General features: G+C 39.7%; 1 protein-coding gene across 1 annotated transcript in view; it reads left to right on the forward strand.

Annotated features, from left to right (window-relative positions):
- The window catches only part of LOC131942316 (gamma-aminobutyric acid type B receptor subunit 2), a 90,154-nt gene that overhangs the window by 50,967 nt on the left and 21,037 nt on the right, over nucleotides 1-18,150 (forward strand). Inside the window, exons 3-6 of the mRNA XM_059302127.1 lie at nucleotides 8,934-9,104; nucleotides 9,693-9,803; nucleotides 10,664-10,729; nucleotides 11,177-11,365. Of these exons, the coding sequence (XP_059158110.1) occupies nucleotides 8,934-9,104; nucleotides 9,693-9,803; nucleotides 10,664-10,729; nucleotides 11,177-11,365 (537 nt within the window). The remainder of the gene's footprint in view (nucleotides 1-8,933; nucleotides 9,105-9,692; nucleotides 9,804-10,663; nucleotides 10,730-11,176; nucleotides 11,366-18,150) is intronic.

Genomic DNA, 18,150 nt, shown 5'->3' on the forward strand with positions numbered 1-18,150 from the left:
CATGCACTATATCAATAGACGGCTCATCTCATCTTATCCCACACAATCCTTGTAACGTTGGTCAGACCAGCTCCCCCCTCCCTTCCCCCTTCCAGAATATCCTCTGGAAAGTAAAAAATAGTTCTTAAAAAACCAGACACTCCCTATAACCATCAGAATCGATTTTAATATTAAAAAAAATTCTAGATCAACCTCTTCGTCCTGCTCGTTCTTCCCCACCTTAAGGAAACATCGGGGAATTCCCATTGTTCAAGTTTCATTTTCGCTTTATCTGCGTCGATCTAATTTTCTTTTGTGTTTACTTATAGCTGCAGTCTCTCTACTTTACAACCACCTACATTTACTTGGAGAAAAAAAGTGTCCTATGGGAAGACTATCCCCCACTTCATTTGTCTTTACGTCATTATCTTCATCTCTTCCATTCATGGTTAACTGACGAATTATCGTGTTATTTAGTACTCGATATACGGACGTCAACCAGTGTTTCGTCAAATATTTGAAATCATTAATAACAAGTAATATGTAAATAGGTAGACTTTACCGGCATGGAGCGTCCGTTCTACTGGCGATACCGGATGTCCGGCGCTCGTAAATTCAAGTGTTCAGGCGTAAAGTGACGTCACCAGCGACATGCGCAGACGTGGGGTAAACAATCCGTGCGACTTTTGGAGTGACTTCCGTTTTTTTTTCAAAGTTCGTGTGACCCCTCTGTCTGCTTTGTTGCCTGGGCAATTAGTTCACCGTGAGGGTAAGGGAGGGGGTGGTGGGTAGGGGGTGGGGGTAGGTTGTTAGACACCTCCTGGGGAGCGGTCGATACTGTTGATAAACGGTCAAACGATAGTTTCATCTTGAGTCTCGAGAAACATCGACTGTCTAAATCTCCGGGTAAAAGATCGATTCCATATATATTCCAGATACTATATATATATATATATATATATATATATATATATATATATATATATATATATATATATATATATATATATATATATATATATATATATATATATTTAGTATCGTTTATACATGCCGACCTAAGGTAAAACAAAAGATATCACAAGGTTGGCGCCTGGGGGGGGGGGGGGGGGGGGGGGGGGGATGGGAAAAAGGAAGGAGGGGGGGGGGTGGAATCTAAAGTAGGGGATGTTGGAATTCTTAAGTTGAAGTTGCCGGAGTTTAAGGGGTGTTGGAATCTGAGGTGGGGGGGGGGGTGAATCTGAGGTGGCTGTGTTTGAATCTGAGGCGAAGGTGTTGGAAAATGAGGTGGGGTGTTGGAACGTGAGGTGGGGGTGTTGGAACGTGAGGTGGGGGTGTCTGAATCTGAGGTGGGGGGTGGTGGTGTTGGAACGTGAGGTGGGGAAATTTGTTTACCGTTCACGACTGAATCTCAGGGGAGAGAACTTATTCATGCAGCCAATCAGTCACAGTTATCGATCCGATTAGTCGTCTGATGGCGGCCAGACGGCAGACGGCACGGTTAGGATTATGGCTATAGTCTCATTGGCAGGGGTATTCCTCTTGGCTTAGACGTACCACGACACATGTTGGCGAAGACGGAAAGCTATAGCACCAACCCTACCCAAATACAGCTTCCAGATCATAACCCTAACCAGTCCTGAAACAAACGGTGACCTAGTGATTTAACTGAACACTGAGCTTAATAATAATGTTTGGTTAAGCTTAAACCACTCCCACCCCCTCCCCCTCGGTATGGATGATTACATGGCTAGACACACCCACTCATATTAGTCAATGTTTTCTCATCGAAGGTCTAGTGGCAGAGGGTGGGGGTGAGGCTTATACTCTAAGGGGTCACCCATCAATAACATCACTTTAAGATTTTTAAAATTAAATTATTGAAATAATTATTACCAAAATCTAATATATAATTCTCTTCATGGAGACCATAGAAAACACCAAGCAGCTTAGCCACCACCCTCATCCCCACCTGTCAGGAGAGCTTTGGTTCACTGCGAATGTTTACAATAGAAGTGACGGCTATTAGGGGCAGATAAATCAGTTTTTTTGACAATTTAAAACTAAGGGTAGGTAATTATAAGTTATGATTGATCTTTCATTGTCAACTGTGAACTGTCGTCACGAACGGCTGCTTTCACGAGCGCGGTGGGGGGGGGGGGGGGGGGAAGGGAGGGGGAAGATAATCGTCCTTAACGCGCTACTGATAGCGTTAAGGCAAAGAAGAGGAGTTGGAAAGTGAAGGTGAGGATAATCGCCCTTCACTAGCTACTGATGGTGTTTTAAATAAAGCAAAACATTTCCTGTCGCAGCATTGGTAGTGTCGAATTCACAAATTATGAAATACTGAAAAATTTAAATTAAAATAATAGCGGCGTATGCTACGTGGCGTGTCAGCTCGTATTTTATAATGTGCATACATCATTTTAATTTTAATAATGCTTGCAGTTGAAAAAAAGATGTACAAATAGAAGACTATTTGATGAAATAATGCATACATTTTATGTTTTTTTATGTTTTTATCAACCATGAGCTTTAGCCGACTCGACCACGCCTCAAAATTAATAATACGTGTCAACTGGTTATTCGCCATTGAGGCCATTGACTCCGATATCAGCCTGCTTTTCTTTTAGGATTTGCTTCCATAGCCTTTGTTCAACCAAGAACAAACTACATGGCAGCATCTGCAAGAGGGTTTGAACTCGAGGCTTTTCGGTTAGGCAAACATGAGCTTTACCGACTCGACCACGCCGACCCCTGACATTCTATGTTGATTGAGACAACTTAATAAAATTGCCTGTATCTCGCTAAAAGGTTCTGACCCCTCTTGTTAATGTATAGTCACAACAGCGTACCAACGAATGTTCCCTCTGACTTTGGTGGCCGAGCGCCTCAGTTTTATACATGACGCACAGTCATTCTGTGAGATACTTAAATTTGTAAACTTCTTTTTAAGGCACCGCGTACACATAATATATTCCCGCACAAGTTGTGTCCCCTTAAAGGAAATATTGACCCCGACCTAGTACAGTAAAAAAAAAAACCTTTATAGGGTGGGAGTGATAGTCATTGTCTCAAACATTATGGTATTTATGGCTGGCCATAAAACACAAGGGCACATGGTTAATAATGGCAGCTACACGATAAAGAATGGGGTAAATTGCATGTGTGTGTTAGTACAACATAAACGTAATCACTAGGGTAGGTCAGGCTTAATTTTCTGTTTGCGCTTTTTTTCTATTTGCGCTTTTTTCTGTGTGCGCTTTTTTCTGTTTGCGCTTTTTTTCTGTTTGAGCTTTTTTCCGTTGCGCTTTTTTCCGTTGCTCATCTTTCTGTGTGCGCTTTTTTCTGTTTGCGCTGTTTTTCCATTTTGCGCTTTTTTCTGTTTGAGCTTTTTTCTGTGTGCGCTTTTTTCGTTTGCGCTTTTTTTCCGTTTGCGCTTTTTTCTGTTTGCGCTTTTTTCCGTTTGCGCTTTTTTCTGTTTGCGTTATTTCTGTGTGCGCTTTTTTTCTGTTAGGGCTTTTTTCTGTTTGAGCTTTTTTCAGTTGCGCTTTTTTCCGTTGCGCATCTTTCTGGTCACCGGCTAGACACACCAACTCATCTTAGTCAATGTTTTCTCATCGAAGGTCTAACGGCGTAGGGTGGGGGTGAGGCTTATACCTTTAGGGGTCACGCTAAGTTCCCACGTTTTCTTTAACTTGCTTTCGCGTCTGTTTGGTTCTCCAATCAAATCTTGCGATCGAAATTTCGGGCACTTCCCGGTTAGCTAGCGCGCTGAAATTTTCAGGGAAGGTTTGTTTCCGATGACCATAAAATATTCAATTGTTATTATTACTAAATTGATCCATGGAAACATTTTATTGATCATTTTAGGCCGCTATATAATTGTACAAAGACGTGGGGGAAAAGGGACATAACCCAGTAACTGTAATTTGATGAAAACAAGGTTCGGGACTCTCCCTCTTTTTGCTTACTGACTAGTGTTCACGCAGTGTTTGTGTACAAACAACCAGAACGTAACAACTGGTGGCCAGTATGGGGGAGACGATATGGTCGAGTGGTTGGGCACACGATTGCTATCCCACTCGGCGCGGGTTCAAATCTATGTGTTCTAGTCAGTAACGCACGGGTTCCCAACCTGGGGGTCGCGACCCCCCTGGGGGTCGCGAAGGGCTTTCTGGGGGGTCGCCAACTGGTATAATAAACCTTAGTAATTTGAAACAAAACATAAATATTTAGAAGAATTTTTAAAATTCGGCTTTACTAAAATCACTGGAAAGGGAATAGAGAAGAAGCAAAAAGCGTACTGTACAAAGTTTTTCTCAGTCACGAGTTTATGATATGGAGTTCTTTCGTCGGTATGAAGCTAGTTGTAAGCGTCAGAAGAATCTGCATTGACACATTATCCATTCTCTTCTTTCCTCGATGTTGCCAGCATTCACGATGAATTACAAGATGAATTCTTTGATTTGTAGAATGATTCCGCGTAAGATAAACAAGTTAATTAAAAAAGTATAGTGACATTTGTGCGCAATTTCCTTATGTTATCTAAAAATAGCTCTGACGTATAATGTTGGGGTGCGTTCAAGCTAGAAGAACGATCGGTTTGTAGGTGTTTATGTAATTTTCAAATTTGTGACCGAACGAGAGGATATTTTTGAAAACTTTCTTCGGCAATATTGTTCTAAATTATGACAGGAATCGATTGGTAAAGGTTTCAAGTCGCTAAGTGGTCTGGTTGCCGAGATATGGGCCAAAAACGGAATTTTTTCGAGGTTTTTTTTGCTTTTCCGGGAAATACATGAAGGAAACCAGGAATTTTTATGGCCTATGCTCATTCTCGTAACTTGCTTAACATAATTGCTTTTGGAACTAGTCATCGATATTGCTTCGTTGAGGAGGAGATACGACTTAAAGCCCGGACACACATTCATCCATACATTCATTCATCCATCCATTCCCAGAAATGACGAGTTAATAAACGCAATTCTCCAGAATGGAAATTGCGCTAAAAACTGCACACTCAATTTTGGTGTAGTATTCACCATTCATACCCAAACGTAAAATTGATTGATTTTTCGAGAATAGATTTTCAACACTATTTTTCGATTAAAAATAAAATTAAGTCTTAATTTTATTTTTAACGCCAACCTATGTCATTATCATTATCTTAATAAGATAATGATATTGACATAGGTTGGCGTTAACAAAAAAAAATGCTTTTAAAAAAAATTAACCACGAATGTTTAGTGAATAGTATGCAATTTTACTCATGGTATTAAAACAGTTATCAAGAGTAGTTCATATTGAACGTCTACTAGAAAATGTTATTTTAGTGCTTATTAATTTCCATACTAAATTTCGGCTTTTTAATTCTATGGGGGTCACGGGTCACTTAATTTTTATAAAAGGGGGTCGCCACTCGAAAAAGGTTGGGAACCACTGCAGTAACGTATTCACACAACGAGTTTTTTACGAGTTGTCTTTTTACGAGACTTTAATGCTATACAACTTTTACGAGATTTTAATGCAAACAAACAGACAAAGGCTAAAAAGTAGAAAATAATCATTAAAAAAGTTTTAAAAAACCCACGTTTTCTGATTGAACTAAAAAGTAGAAAATAAATGTTATACATCACAATAATACAAGCGATCACTCTACTATAAGCGATCAAAAACGTGGGGCGCCGTGATTTTCTTACAGTTTCTAATACTATTGACTTTTATTAGGGAGCTTGTAGAGTCAACAGTATTAGAAACTGTAAGAAAAACACGGCGCCCCACGTTTTTGATCGCTTATAGTAGAGTGATCGCTTGCATTATTGTGATGTATAACGTTTATTTTCTACTTTTTAGTTCAATCAGAAAACGTGGGTTTTTAAAAACTTTTTTAATGATTATTATTTTTATAAATTAAATTATCAAAATAATTGTTACCAATATAATGTGCTTGCATCATTTTGATTTTTATATAATTTTTGCAGTTGAAAAAAAAATAGAAATATGTGACAATTTTATGAAATTATGATTTTTAGTGTTGGAGGGAATCGAGCCTCATCTGCCCGAGGTTTCGAACGCAAGACTTTTCGGTTTAGCAACCATGAACTTTACCGACTCGACAACGCCGACCCTTAACATTTTATGTAGATTGAGACAACTGTATCTCGCTAAAAGGTTCTGTCCCCTCTTGTTAATGTATAGTCACAACAGCGTACCAACGAATGTTCCCTCTGACTTTGGTGGCCGAGCGCCTCAGTTTTATACATGACACACAGTCATTCTGTGAGATACTTAAATTTGTAAACTTCTTTTTAAGGCACCGCGTACACACAATATATTCAAGCACAAGTTGTGTCCCCTTAAAGGAAATATTGACCCCGACCAAGTACAGTAAAAAAAAAAAAACCCTTGTAGGGTGGGAGTGATAGTCGTTGTCTCAAACATTATGGTATTTATGGCTGGCCATAAAACACCAGGGCACATAGTTAACAATGGCAGCTACACGATAAAGAATGGGGTAAATTGTATGTGTGTTAGTACAACATAAACGTAAATACTACTAGGGTAAGTCAGACATAACAGGCTGTCCAGAATGGTATACTGAATATAAATAAATATATAAATGAATGAATGAATGAATGAATGAATGAATGAATGAATGAATGAATGAATGAATGAATGAATGAATGAATGAATGAATGAATGAATGAATGAATGAATGAATGAATGAATGAATGAATGAATGAATGAATGAATGAATGAATGAATGAATGAATGAATGAATGAATGAATGAATGAATGAATGAATGAATGAATGAATGAATGAATGAATGAATGAATGAATGAATGAATGAATGAATGAATGAATGAATGAATGAATGAATGAATGAATGAATGAATGAATGAATGAATGAATGAATGAATGAATGAATGAATGAATGAATGAATGAATGAATGAATGAATGAATGAATGAATGAATGAATGAATGAATGAATGAATGAATGAATGAATGAATGAATGAATGAATGAATGAATGAATGAATGAATGAATGAATGAATGAATGTGTGTGTGTATACACGAAGATTCAGCTCAAAAGAACCTAAGGTTTTTATTTAGCAGGGCAAAAGTGTATGCTCAAAGGGACCGCTAAGAATCGATTTTTTGTGAGTTTTTAAAGTCAGCTTTCTATCATAAGATTATATCACGAACTGACCCGAGTAAAACAAAATTATAGGATAATAAATGGTCTAGGGCGGTTCACTGCGCATGCGCCAGTGTACCACTTGATTCTTTGGTACAAAAGGGTCACCGGTAAAGAGAAAGAGAGCGTTCAGTTCTTTCTTAATGGTGAACTGATTCTCTCCTTTCTGAAATGAGTTAATGTTGAAATAATTCAATTTTTTTTTCTGAACTAACTAAATTGTGAACCGATTGAATTCTTTCTGAACTAACTAAATGGCGAACTTATTGGATTCTTTCTGAAATAACTCAATCCTTCAATTATCAATTTTTTTTTTCAGAGCTAACATAATGGTGAAATGATTGTATTATTTCTGAAATAACTAAATGATGAACTGATTCAAATCTTTCTGAAATAGCTAGTTGAAGAAACTATTTGATTCTTCTTGACACTACTCGAGAGAGCAGGGGCCAGTTCTTGTGTTGTTTTTATTTTGTCAATATTTGCGAATAACAGTGAAACGGACATCATCATCCTTAACACTAACATTAGTTATCATACTTTGCACTTACATCAGTGACAGAACCCTTGTTGCAAATTAACAAAACTGATCTCACTTTTTTTTTACACTTAAAAGACCGTCTATATTGTTTCTGCTTGCGGTATTCTATAGATGACTGACGTTGTGGGCGGGGCTGCTATACATAACTGACATTATACATGATTGATACTATTGACGGCCTGCACATTCTATTGTATATTCTATTCTGACGATGCCAGATATTCATTAACCTCATGGATGATCAACCTTTTGATGATGCCCTCAAGGGGGGGGGGGAGTACATACCTAATTGTTCACTCTATTACCCCAATTAGTAGTCGCATAATTTCAATGTTGGTTACAATCGCATTAATGAAATCAACAACAATCAAGATAAGATTAACTGTCCACTATGAACTGTTACTAAATCAACCGGCCAATATCCGAATTAACCTTTTTATAAGCTTTTATCTGAATCACTGTGTAAACTACATGGGTGGGTGTGGGTGGGTGTGGGTGGGTGTGGGTGGGTGTGGGTGGGTGTGGGTGGGTGTGGGTGGGTGTGGGTGGTTGTGGGTGGGTGTGGGTGGGTGTGGGTGGGTGTGGGTGTGTCTCTGCAAGTTTGTGAATATTTAACCCACTTCCCAGTGTCCGATTGAGCTGAAATTTAGCACAGTGGTAGATCTTGAATAACAACACATAATATCGATATACAGTGGCGTAGCGAGGTCAGGTGTTACCCGGTGCGGCACTTAATGGTGTCACTCCCCCAGAGGCGTAGCGACCCTTCCGGGGACACATTTTCGATTTGCACCCCTCAAACTTTCGATTTGCAACCCCCCTCAAACTTTCGATTTGCAACTCCCCCCCCCCCCCTCAAGTTTTCGATTTGCACCCCCCTCTCAAACTTTCGATTTGCACCCTCCCTCAAGTTTTTCTCTATATATTTTGCTATTTTTTGCCTTGGTGTCACCCCCCTAAATGGTGTCACCCGGTGCGGTCCGCACCCCCCCCCCCCCTCGCTACGCCTCTGTCGATATATATTTTTGTTTGTTTGCTTTCAATTTTACTATCTTCAACGAACCCCCTCCACTAAACAATACCAAATACTTTTCTACCGTTCACAATGACCATCCCTTGAACGCCCATTATTTAACTACCTTAGACGAAAATAATAATGTAACTATTTACCCCCCCCCCCCTTCCACTCCCTCCCCTTACCCCACAACAGATATCCTACGCTGCAACATCTCCGGCGCTGAGCGAGAGAGAAAAATACCGGACCTTCTTCCGGCTGGCTCTCGGCGACTCGGCCCTGAATCCGGCACGCCGGATGCTGGTACAGCACAATAAATGGGACAAGATGGCCGCCCTCTACGAAGAGCATGAGTCACTTTCATTGGTGAGTTTACAAATAGTAGGCCATAAAACTAATACACGGCCTAATGAATATTTCAAATAGTAGGCCGTAAAACTAATAAATATCCTAATGAATATTCATCATTTAATACTGAATATTCATCAGCTGTGGCTAGTTTGCTTTTACTTAGTATTTTATAACCATTGTTAGCAGTAGTCATCTTATTGCTTATTTGGTGTATAAAAGTCGTTTGAGACATGAAAATATAAATAGAGCAGTAAAACATCTCTCTAGTTAACCCGGAAGTGGCTTCTTATCGAACACGCACAGCTGAACTGAATCTTGTTTGGAAATAAAATAAACAATACTTTTATTTTTAAAAATGTATCTAGTGAAATCACACATCACACAGCGTGGACATTGTTAGAATAGTTGAAGACTTGTGAATTTTTGGAAGCAAGTGTATCTAATGTTCATATTACAGACTGGTCGCAATTTTTTTCATCCCGTCCCCTTCTCATGTTATGCCCAGCTCTGCTTATTTAAATGTAACTGTGATTTTCCCCACCTAAGAATAACCCAGCAACTCAACCGGCAAATGTTTACTTGTTTTTATTTACATTTTCCCAGGCCTTCAATGAAATGAACAAAGATTTCTCAGCCCACGACATAGTCATCAAATCCTCAACGTCGTTTAAAGACGCCAGGCTGGAAGTACCTGGGCAGCTGAAGGAGATTATGGTGAGTTATGCTAGGAGACTGTCATAGCATAGATAAAATAAGACTAGACTGGTAGAGACTAATAAGGAAGGTGTGAACTTGACGGTAGACGATTTGGTGCGAGGGTATTGTACGCGTGTTTAATAAAATATTTGTGGCGTGAGTGTGAAGGAGGCGTGACCAGAGGCGTAGCGAGGGGGCGGGGGCGGGGGGGGGGACATATGTCCCCGGGCGCCGACCTTAGGGGGGGGGGGGCGCCGAATTGAAAGTTCGAGGGGGGGGGGGGTGCAAATGAAAAGTTTGAGGGAGGGGGGTGCAAATCGAAAGTTTGTCCCCGGGCGCCGGGAAGGGTCGCTACGCCTCTGGGCGTGACGCGACAATGTTACCGATGACGTAGGACGCAGGAGTGAAGACAGTTGGGGCGTTAGCCATTGTAGGGAAAGGACGTGTTTTGATATTGAGTAGTATTAGTATTTGATAATAAAGTTAAATCTATTTTATGATCGAAGTTGTTTGTTTCGTCAACTTAGTGTCGTCGGAAAATAAGAGTGTTCCCGTCCTCATCACGTTTATAGAAATATAGTTGGAGTGTTAGTTATAGGAGTTGTCATCACGTAGATTCATATAGCAACGTATACATTCGGCCCACCACAGAGACCTTGACCTTTATGATGCTCGGATGCCATGGCTTTATGATGCTAGGAGGCATTGACCTTTATGATGCTAGGAGACCTTGACCTTTATGATAGCTAGGAGACGTTGACAGAAAACTAGTATGGAAACGTTCAAGGATTGATGGTCTGGCTTGCACACGTGACAATCTGTTTACTTGTGTCAAGCCAATGTAAGATGTCCACTTACCTTGTATTGTTTCTCTCCAGGACATGGATGTACGAATCATCATCGGCGGATTTACAGAAGCGGCTGCCAGACAGGTGTTCTGTCAGGTGAATCTTCAGTTTTAATGGCATGATGGTGTTAGTGGGCGGAGTGGGGCTGGTGGTGTTAAGCGGACATTCTTATAAGAAATAACTTAAATAGGGGGACCTATTATAATTCAACTAAATTAAGCGTTAATCAGAAATAACCGCCATTATTTTTTCCACTAAAATTACAATAATTACAACTTGTAGTTTGTAGCATAACTTATGGGGAAGAGGGGGGGGGGGGTCGTGCGGCTCAAGTAGCGTTTTAAATATTTTAAAAAAATATATTAGTTCGTGAAAAAAAAATGATAGCCTGCGTTGATCTCCAACAACTAGTACAAAAGCTTATCATGGTTCGTGGGACTTAAGTGAATAAAGTATTGAATTAAGACTTTGATGATAATTGATGACTAAACGTTGTAAGTAACCCAACCTCCCCCCCCCCCCACCCCCAACCTTCTCCCCCAGGCCTACAAGCTTGGCATGTACCAGCCCAGGTACGTCTGGATCATGGTGGGCTGGCTGAAGGAGCTCTGGTGGCGAGACGTCCACGACACCAACTGCACCAAGGACGAGATGGCCGTGGCCGTGGAGGGCGCCTTCACCATCGTCAGCCTCAACGGTCTGATGGCCGACGGCAAGTCTGTGGCCAATCTGGTCAGTGCTTCAATCTGTTTTGTTTTTGCTGGGAAAATCTGGCACGTAGAATTCGGACAAATAGTTTTTTTTTAAAAATAGTGATAGTAAAATATGAAGTTAACAAATATAATAAATAGATCAGGGGTCTCCAAACTTTTCAGTCCGAGGGCCGCATTAACTATCAAATTTCAGTTCGGGGGCCAGTTTCTTCCAGGCATGTCTTTGATTTTTCTGGGCAAATTTCCTCAGCCATCACCAACAAACGTTTTTTCCTTGGACAAAAAGATTTCCGCGGGCCGGATGAGGGGACATCGCGGGCCGCATTCGGCCCGCGGGCCGTAGTTTGGAGACCCCTGAATCAAAAGGATGGGTTGGTTGATGACGTGCTATCACGTTAAGAACATTGTCACGGTACGCAAAATGTCACGTTAATTGTCTGAGTGGCATCGCGGTAAGCAAACTATCACGTCAAATCACGTTATGGTGTCACGTTGGAAATAACGTCCATTCAGTATGTCGCGCCAGTTTTTGAATTGAGCTTTCTATCATAAGATTATATCACGAACTGACCCGAGTAAAACAAAATTATAGGATAATAAATGGTCTAGGGCGGTTCACTGCGCATGCGCCAGTGTACCACGTGATTCTTTGGTACAAAAGGGTCACCGGTAGAGAGAAAGAGAGCGTTCAATTCTTTCTGAACTAACTTCTATCTGAAATAAGTTAATGGTGAACTGCTTCTATTTTTTTTCTTAACAAACTTAATGGTGAAATGATTGAATTTGTTCTGAAGTAAATAGATATCTAAATGGTGTATTGATTGAATTCTTTCTGAAATAACGTAAAGGTGAACTGATTCAAATCTTTCTGAAATAGCTAGTTGAAGAAACTATTTGATTCTTCTTGACACTACTCGAGAGAGCAGGGGTCATATATAATATCTGTGGTGTCACGCTAGTTACCTAGTCACGGTAGTATCATAATAGTAATAGTGTCACGTTAGTTTTCATGTGACGTCATGATGAGTATTCACAAACAAAATTTAGTAAAATCACTTAAATAAGATGCCCGAATGACTGTGGGGTTAGTAAAACTACTTGACTGAGATGCCCGAATGACTGTGGGGTTCGTAAAACTACTTGACTGAGATGCCCGAATGACTGCGGGGCTAGTAAAACAACTTGACTGAGATGCCCTAATGACTGCAGGGTTAGTAAAACTACTTGACTGAGATGCCCGAATGACTGCGGGGCTAGTAAAACAACTTGACTGAGATGCCCTAATGACTGCGGGGTTAGTAAAACTACTTGACTGAGATGCCCGAATGACTGCGGGGCTAGTAAAACAACTTGACTGAGATGCCCTAATGACTGCAGGGTTAGTAAAACTACTTGACTGAGATGCCCGAATGACTGCGGGGCTAGTAAAACAACTTGACTGAGATGCCCGAATGACTCTGGGACTAATAAAACTACTTGACTGCGATGCCCAAATAACCGTGTGTCTAGTAAAAATATTTGACCGAGATGCCCGAATGACTGCGAGGCTAGTAAAACTACTTGACTGAGATGCCCTAATGACTGCAGGGTTAGTAAAACTACTTGACTGAGATGCCCTAATGACTGTGGGGTTAGTAAAACTACTTGACTGAGATGCCCAAATGACTGCGGGGCTAGAGCGACCCACCATCAAGCGAGGTCATAAAGGTGTTGTTTCAACCCTGCAATGACTTTACATTACGGCCAGAGGAAGGTGTCCGTCTTAATACTCTTTCGTAACAACGCCAACTAGTCATCGCTCCTCCTCCCTTTCCCCCGCCCAATACCCATCTTACCGCCGATCTCTTTAGCTTTTCTAATCATTTTCATCTTCGTCTCGGCGTATCGATACCAGGTCAATGAAAAGCTGTCACCGATTCTCGCCTATTTGCGTGGCGCCGAGTTAAAGGGAAATTAATTTTAAGGCGGCGACTAAAACGATCGTTAATTAGCCTGGAGGTTTTTTTTTGTTATTTTTTTTTTTTTTGGAAGACTCAAGCCGCCAACAAGTTTGTTAACTTTCCCCAGTTGGACTCAAATTTAAAAAAAAAAAAAATCACTCCACACCAAGCGGTCGCAAGTTCAACCTAATCAGCATCAAGAAGTCTACCCCCCATCCTGAACAAAATAGAATTTATATAGAAATTAAGTGTATATATATATATATTAAGTGTATATATATATATATATATCATAATATATAAAAGCCCATGTGCGCAACTCTCACTCTCTCTCTCTCTCTCTCTCTCTCTCTCTCTCTCTCTCTCTCTCTCTCTCTCTCTCTCTGTCTGTCCGCAAAATATTTTCGCCGGACATCACGTCAGAAACTTCAGCGATATATGGAGAACTTGCTTCGGACTTTTGTTGAAAATAATATGGTAGATGTTTTAAATGTATAACCAAAATTTTATTTAAAGAAGAAAAATAAAAAATAAAGGCGTATTCGAATGTAGAAAAACAGTTTTAATTATGCAACAGGAAAAGCATTTATAGTTATGAAAAAGAATAAAACAGTGACGTCACTAATGTTTATACATTAACTAATGACGTGTTTAGAATAAAAAGAAATGAACTATTTCATTCAAATATTATTTATATCTACGTATGCTATAAAATTTATACAATACAATTTTCCTGGGGCCAAACATAAAAAAAAAATTCTATTAGGATTCTAGATCTAGATATTCTAGATCATCTAGATCTAGAGATTCTAGATCTAGATGATCTTGATCTACGGAAAAACTAGACTTACACAGATGAAGACCCTACCTAGATCTAGAAACTATTCAAATAATATATTTCTATACTAAAGTATTTCAGGCCTTAATTACTTTATTGAAATCTTTGTTTATCAATGCAATTTGCTAATCTCTATTATATATAAAGCAAAGTTATCGGGTGCCCGATAGGGCACTTCCCGGTGCCGCATGCGCTTCAAATTTGGCAGGATCTTGCCTTGGGGCGACAGAACACGGGGGCCGGTTAGCCGAAAAGTCTACGCTTAGGGGGTCAAAACTGACCTCGACTGACCGGCGCCTTGTATGAGCTATAAATCGAAAAAAAAATGTCCACGTAGGAACCTCTTCATAACTCCTGAGGTCGGGCGAATTAATTAAGCATTCAAATTCTCAATGTTTTCGAAAGCCTAAGCGAAGCTGGGCAGCATGCCTAGTATATATATATATATATATATATATATATATATATATATATATATATATATATATATATATATATATATATATATATATATATATATATATATATACATATATATATATATATATATATATATATACATATATATATATATATATATATACATATATATATATATATATATATATATATATATATATATATATATATATATATATATATATATGTCTCTCTGTGTGTATATGTGTGCGAATGTTTCCCCGTTATATCTACATACATATATCTCCCTGTGTTACAAGGCAAATCAAATCAATCTTGTACCCTACACCGACGTCCCCCCCCCCCCCCCCCCCCCCCCCCCCCCAGAAATAGGGCCACCAATTGATGACGGTGATGATAAAAGAGCTCACCTCATGCGCGGACGTCACAGAAAATACGGTTAACGTATTTGCTAATCAGCGAGTTTTGCCCCTTCAAATTTCCTTTCCATAAAATATACATTTTTTTTATTTTTTATTTTATTTCTTTTATTTTTTTTTGAGAAGGATTTAAGTCAACTGGACTTGCAACTATAAAAAAAAATTTAGCAGATTTAAACCAACAGAATTAGCCCTTTTAGCGAACTAGATTAGCATTTTTAAGCCAAACAGCAGCTGTAAGCTAAGCGGTCTGCAGCTGTTAGGTAACCGGATTTGTAGCTTTACGCGAAACGGGTTTGCAGTTTTTAGCTAACCCGACTATAAGCTTCAAAGTAACCCGATTAGCAGCTTTAAGTAAACCGGATTAGCAGCTCTATGCTAACCGGGTAAGCAGCTCTAAGCTAACCGGATTAACAGCTCTAAACTAACCGGATTAGCAGCTCTAAGCTAACCGGATTAGCATCTGCATTGGTTAGTCACCGTGCGGGACTAAATGTGATTGAAGAAATGTGACTCCGTGAGGTCAGCTAACTTGGTGTGAATTCAGGGTAGGCGGATGGTGGATCAGGGTAGGTGGATGGTGGATCAGGGTAGGCGGATGGTGGATCAGGGTAGGCGGATGGTGGATCAGGGTAGGCGGATGGTGGATCAGGGTAGGCGGATGGTGGATCAGGGTAGGCGGATGGTGGATCAGGGTAGGCGGATGGTGGATCAGGGTAGGCGGATGGTGGATCAGGGTAGGTGGATGGTAGATCAGGGTAGGCGGATGGTGGATCAGGTATGCGGATGGTGGATCAGGGTAGGCAAATGGTGAAGCAGGGTAGGCGGATGGTGGATCAGGGTAGGCGGATGGTGGAGCAGGGTAGGCGGATGGTGGAGCAGGGCAGGCGGATGGTGGAGCCGCTCACTTGGGCCATTTCAGGGACAGACATCGTCCTTGACCTTTCATGTCTGAATGATCGATTTCTATCCTTTTTTTTATGCACGTGGATTGGCCAGGGCTACGATTGATATTTATTTCAACTACCCTCAAGTCACATTCGCATCCATACATCGCTTACCCCCCCTCCCCCCCCCCACCCTCATCCTCATTCAATCCCTACCCCCGGCCCATACCCCACTATCACATTTCTTTCCCAAAACCTTTTTTTTTTTTTTTTTTTTTTTTAATACTAATTAAACACGTATGTGTTTTAAAGTATATTGTGAAAATTGGAAAATATAGATTCGAAAGCAATTAAAATAATATATAAAACAAATTACGTTTCAACTCTTCGTCTACATCTGATTATACGGACAATTTAAACAGACTATTGTAACTAATCGACTATTATATAAAATGGTTACTTTCATTATTATTATTTTTGTGAATGCTGAAGTGATCTTGAAACGTGGTACCACATAACTAAAATGCACCATCTTTAAAGTTATAGAGTCAGCAATGCGTCATACTTGTAGAATGATCGGAGTCAGTACGGGGTGGTACATGTGGAATGGTTAGAGTCAGCGTAGCGTCTTTACCGTAGAAGGACTGAAGTCAGCATCGCTCCTTAACCGTAATGGAGTTAGAATAAAATTCTATTAAACTGATTGTTCAAGTTTACTACAATTAATCGCGGGTTACCTACCAAAGTAACTAAAGTAACTCTCGATTACTCTGGTGTTAACTGGCCAAGTGGATATGGATATACATTTAACTCGACCCTTTTGCTTTAAAGCAAATGTCTGTCGTAACACTGTCGTTGGGGAATTGTTTTTTTCCTGATAACCGCCTATCTTCGCCAATCTGACTTGACAAAAACTGTTTAGTTACCCGGCCGGGGCTAGAAATGACACTGTTAGTCTGATATTGCTAAATCTGTCACAAAGACTTGCTGTCGTCGCCATTCTTTGTGTGCTGAGTCGTAAAGTGGCAGCTCACTCACAAAGAGGATTGGTGGGAATTTTGGAGATGGACTTGGTAATCAACTAAAATGTGATTAGTTCTTTAGTTGAGTTAAACGCTTACTAATTTTTCCTAAGTAATCAACTATTTTTTACGTTATTTCTGCTATAAATATTAAGTGAACGGCATTGAAGGTTAAAAAATACTCTCATATTTAGTTATGCTGCACTTAGCAAGTAGTAAAATATCCTTAATATCTGTATGGCAGGTTCACTTGTTTCAGTGACCTCGGCATTTGAAGGAATTATGTGGTCAGCACTGTGCCCAGCCGCCTTTACTTTCCCTAACATGAGTTAGGTACCCATCACAGCTGAGTGAACTCTGTAACGTCCTGCAAACCCAAGTATACATCGAGATACGAACTCCGGATTTTCCGGTTAGCAGTCGAACGCTTTACCATTCTACCGCACTAAAAGCTAGAATTATCTGTCATATTTAGTGAGTGGTCGGTCGCAGTTGTTGGTCTAAATATACACTTCTCTGTTTGTTTTATATGAGTTTAAATATTTATACGACTACATATTTGTCATATTAAAACATAAATAAGTCGGTGTTTGTTGGGAAATCTAGGTTAAACAATGTAGAAAGTTATCTTAATTTTAAGGCAATTTAAGCGTATAAATGTGAAACTGAAGCTGCATGTCGAACAATATGAAGGCTTTTACTTTCTCGTATACGGTGTATTGTTGGAAGTATTTCAATCCTGAAAAAAAACGATGCTTTTTACACTGTTAAGCTAGAGAAACCCAGGTTTGCAACCATTTGTATGTTTGTATCTGTGTGTGAACCTATAACTTTTGTTAAAATCCTATCCGTAGGTATATTAAACTTTTTAAACCATTTCCGGTAACCGGAAATGGTACTTTACTATATTTCCGGTTTCTCAAAAACCTAAACAATTTAATAGTCTTTATCGTATTCTCATAATGCAGCACTTTGTAGGAGCGCTTCTATCACAAACGTATTTACCAATCCCATGGCTCCATTCCATTGGACGTGCTTTGCCAAACCTTACTGTTACATATAAACATAGGCGAGAATTTAGGGGAGCTCACTCCAGCTTTATTTATTTCTTATGAGGTACCATAGATCTAGAAATAAATAGCGCAGTTGATCTCCCCTACGGCTGGGCCAACCTTTTACAATTTATTATCCCAATGCACGTAAATTTTATCATCTCGATAAAATTTCGTTGAAAATTTATATTTTTTCGTGAACTTCGGGTGAAGGAAATCGCATTTT

This window comes from Physella acuta, unplaced genomic scaffold, assembly GCF_028476545.2.
Source record: "Physella acuta isolate Inbredline_101_S28 unplaced genomic scaffold, ASM2847654v3 ptg000400l, whole genome shotgun sequence".
Taxonomy (NCBI): domain Eukaryota; kingdom Metazoa; phylum Mollusca; class Gastropoda; family Physidae; genus Physella; species Physella acuta.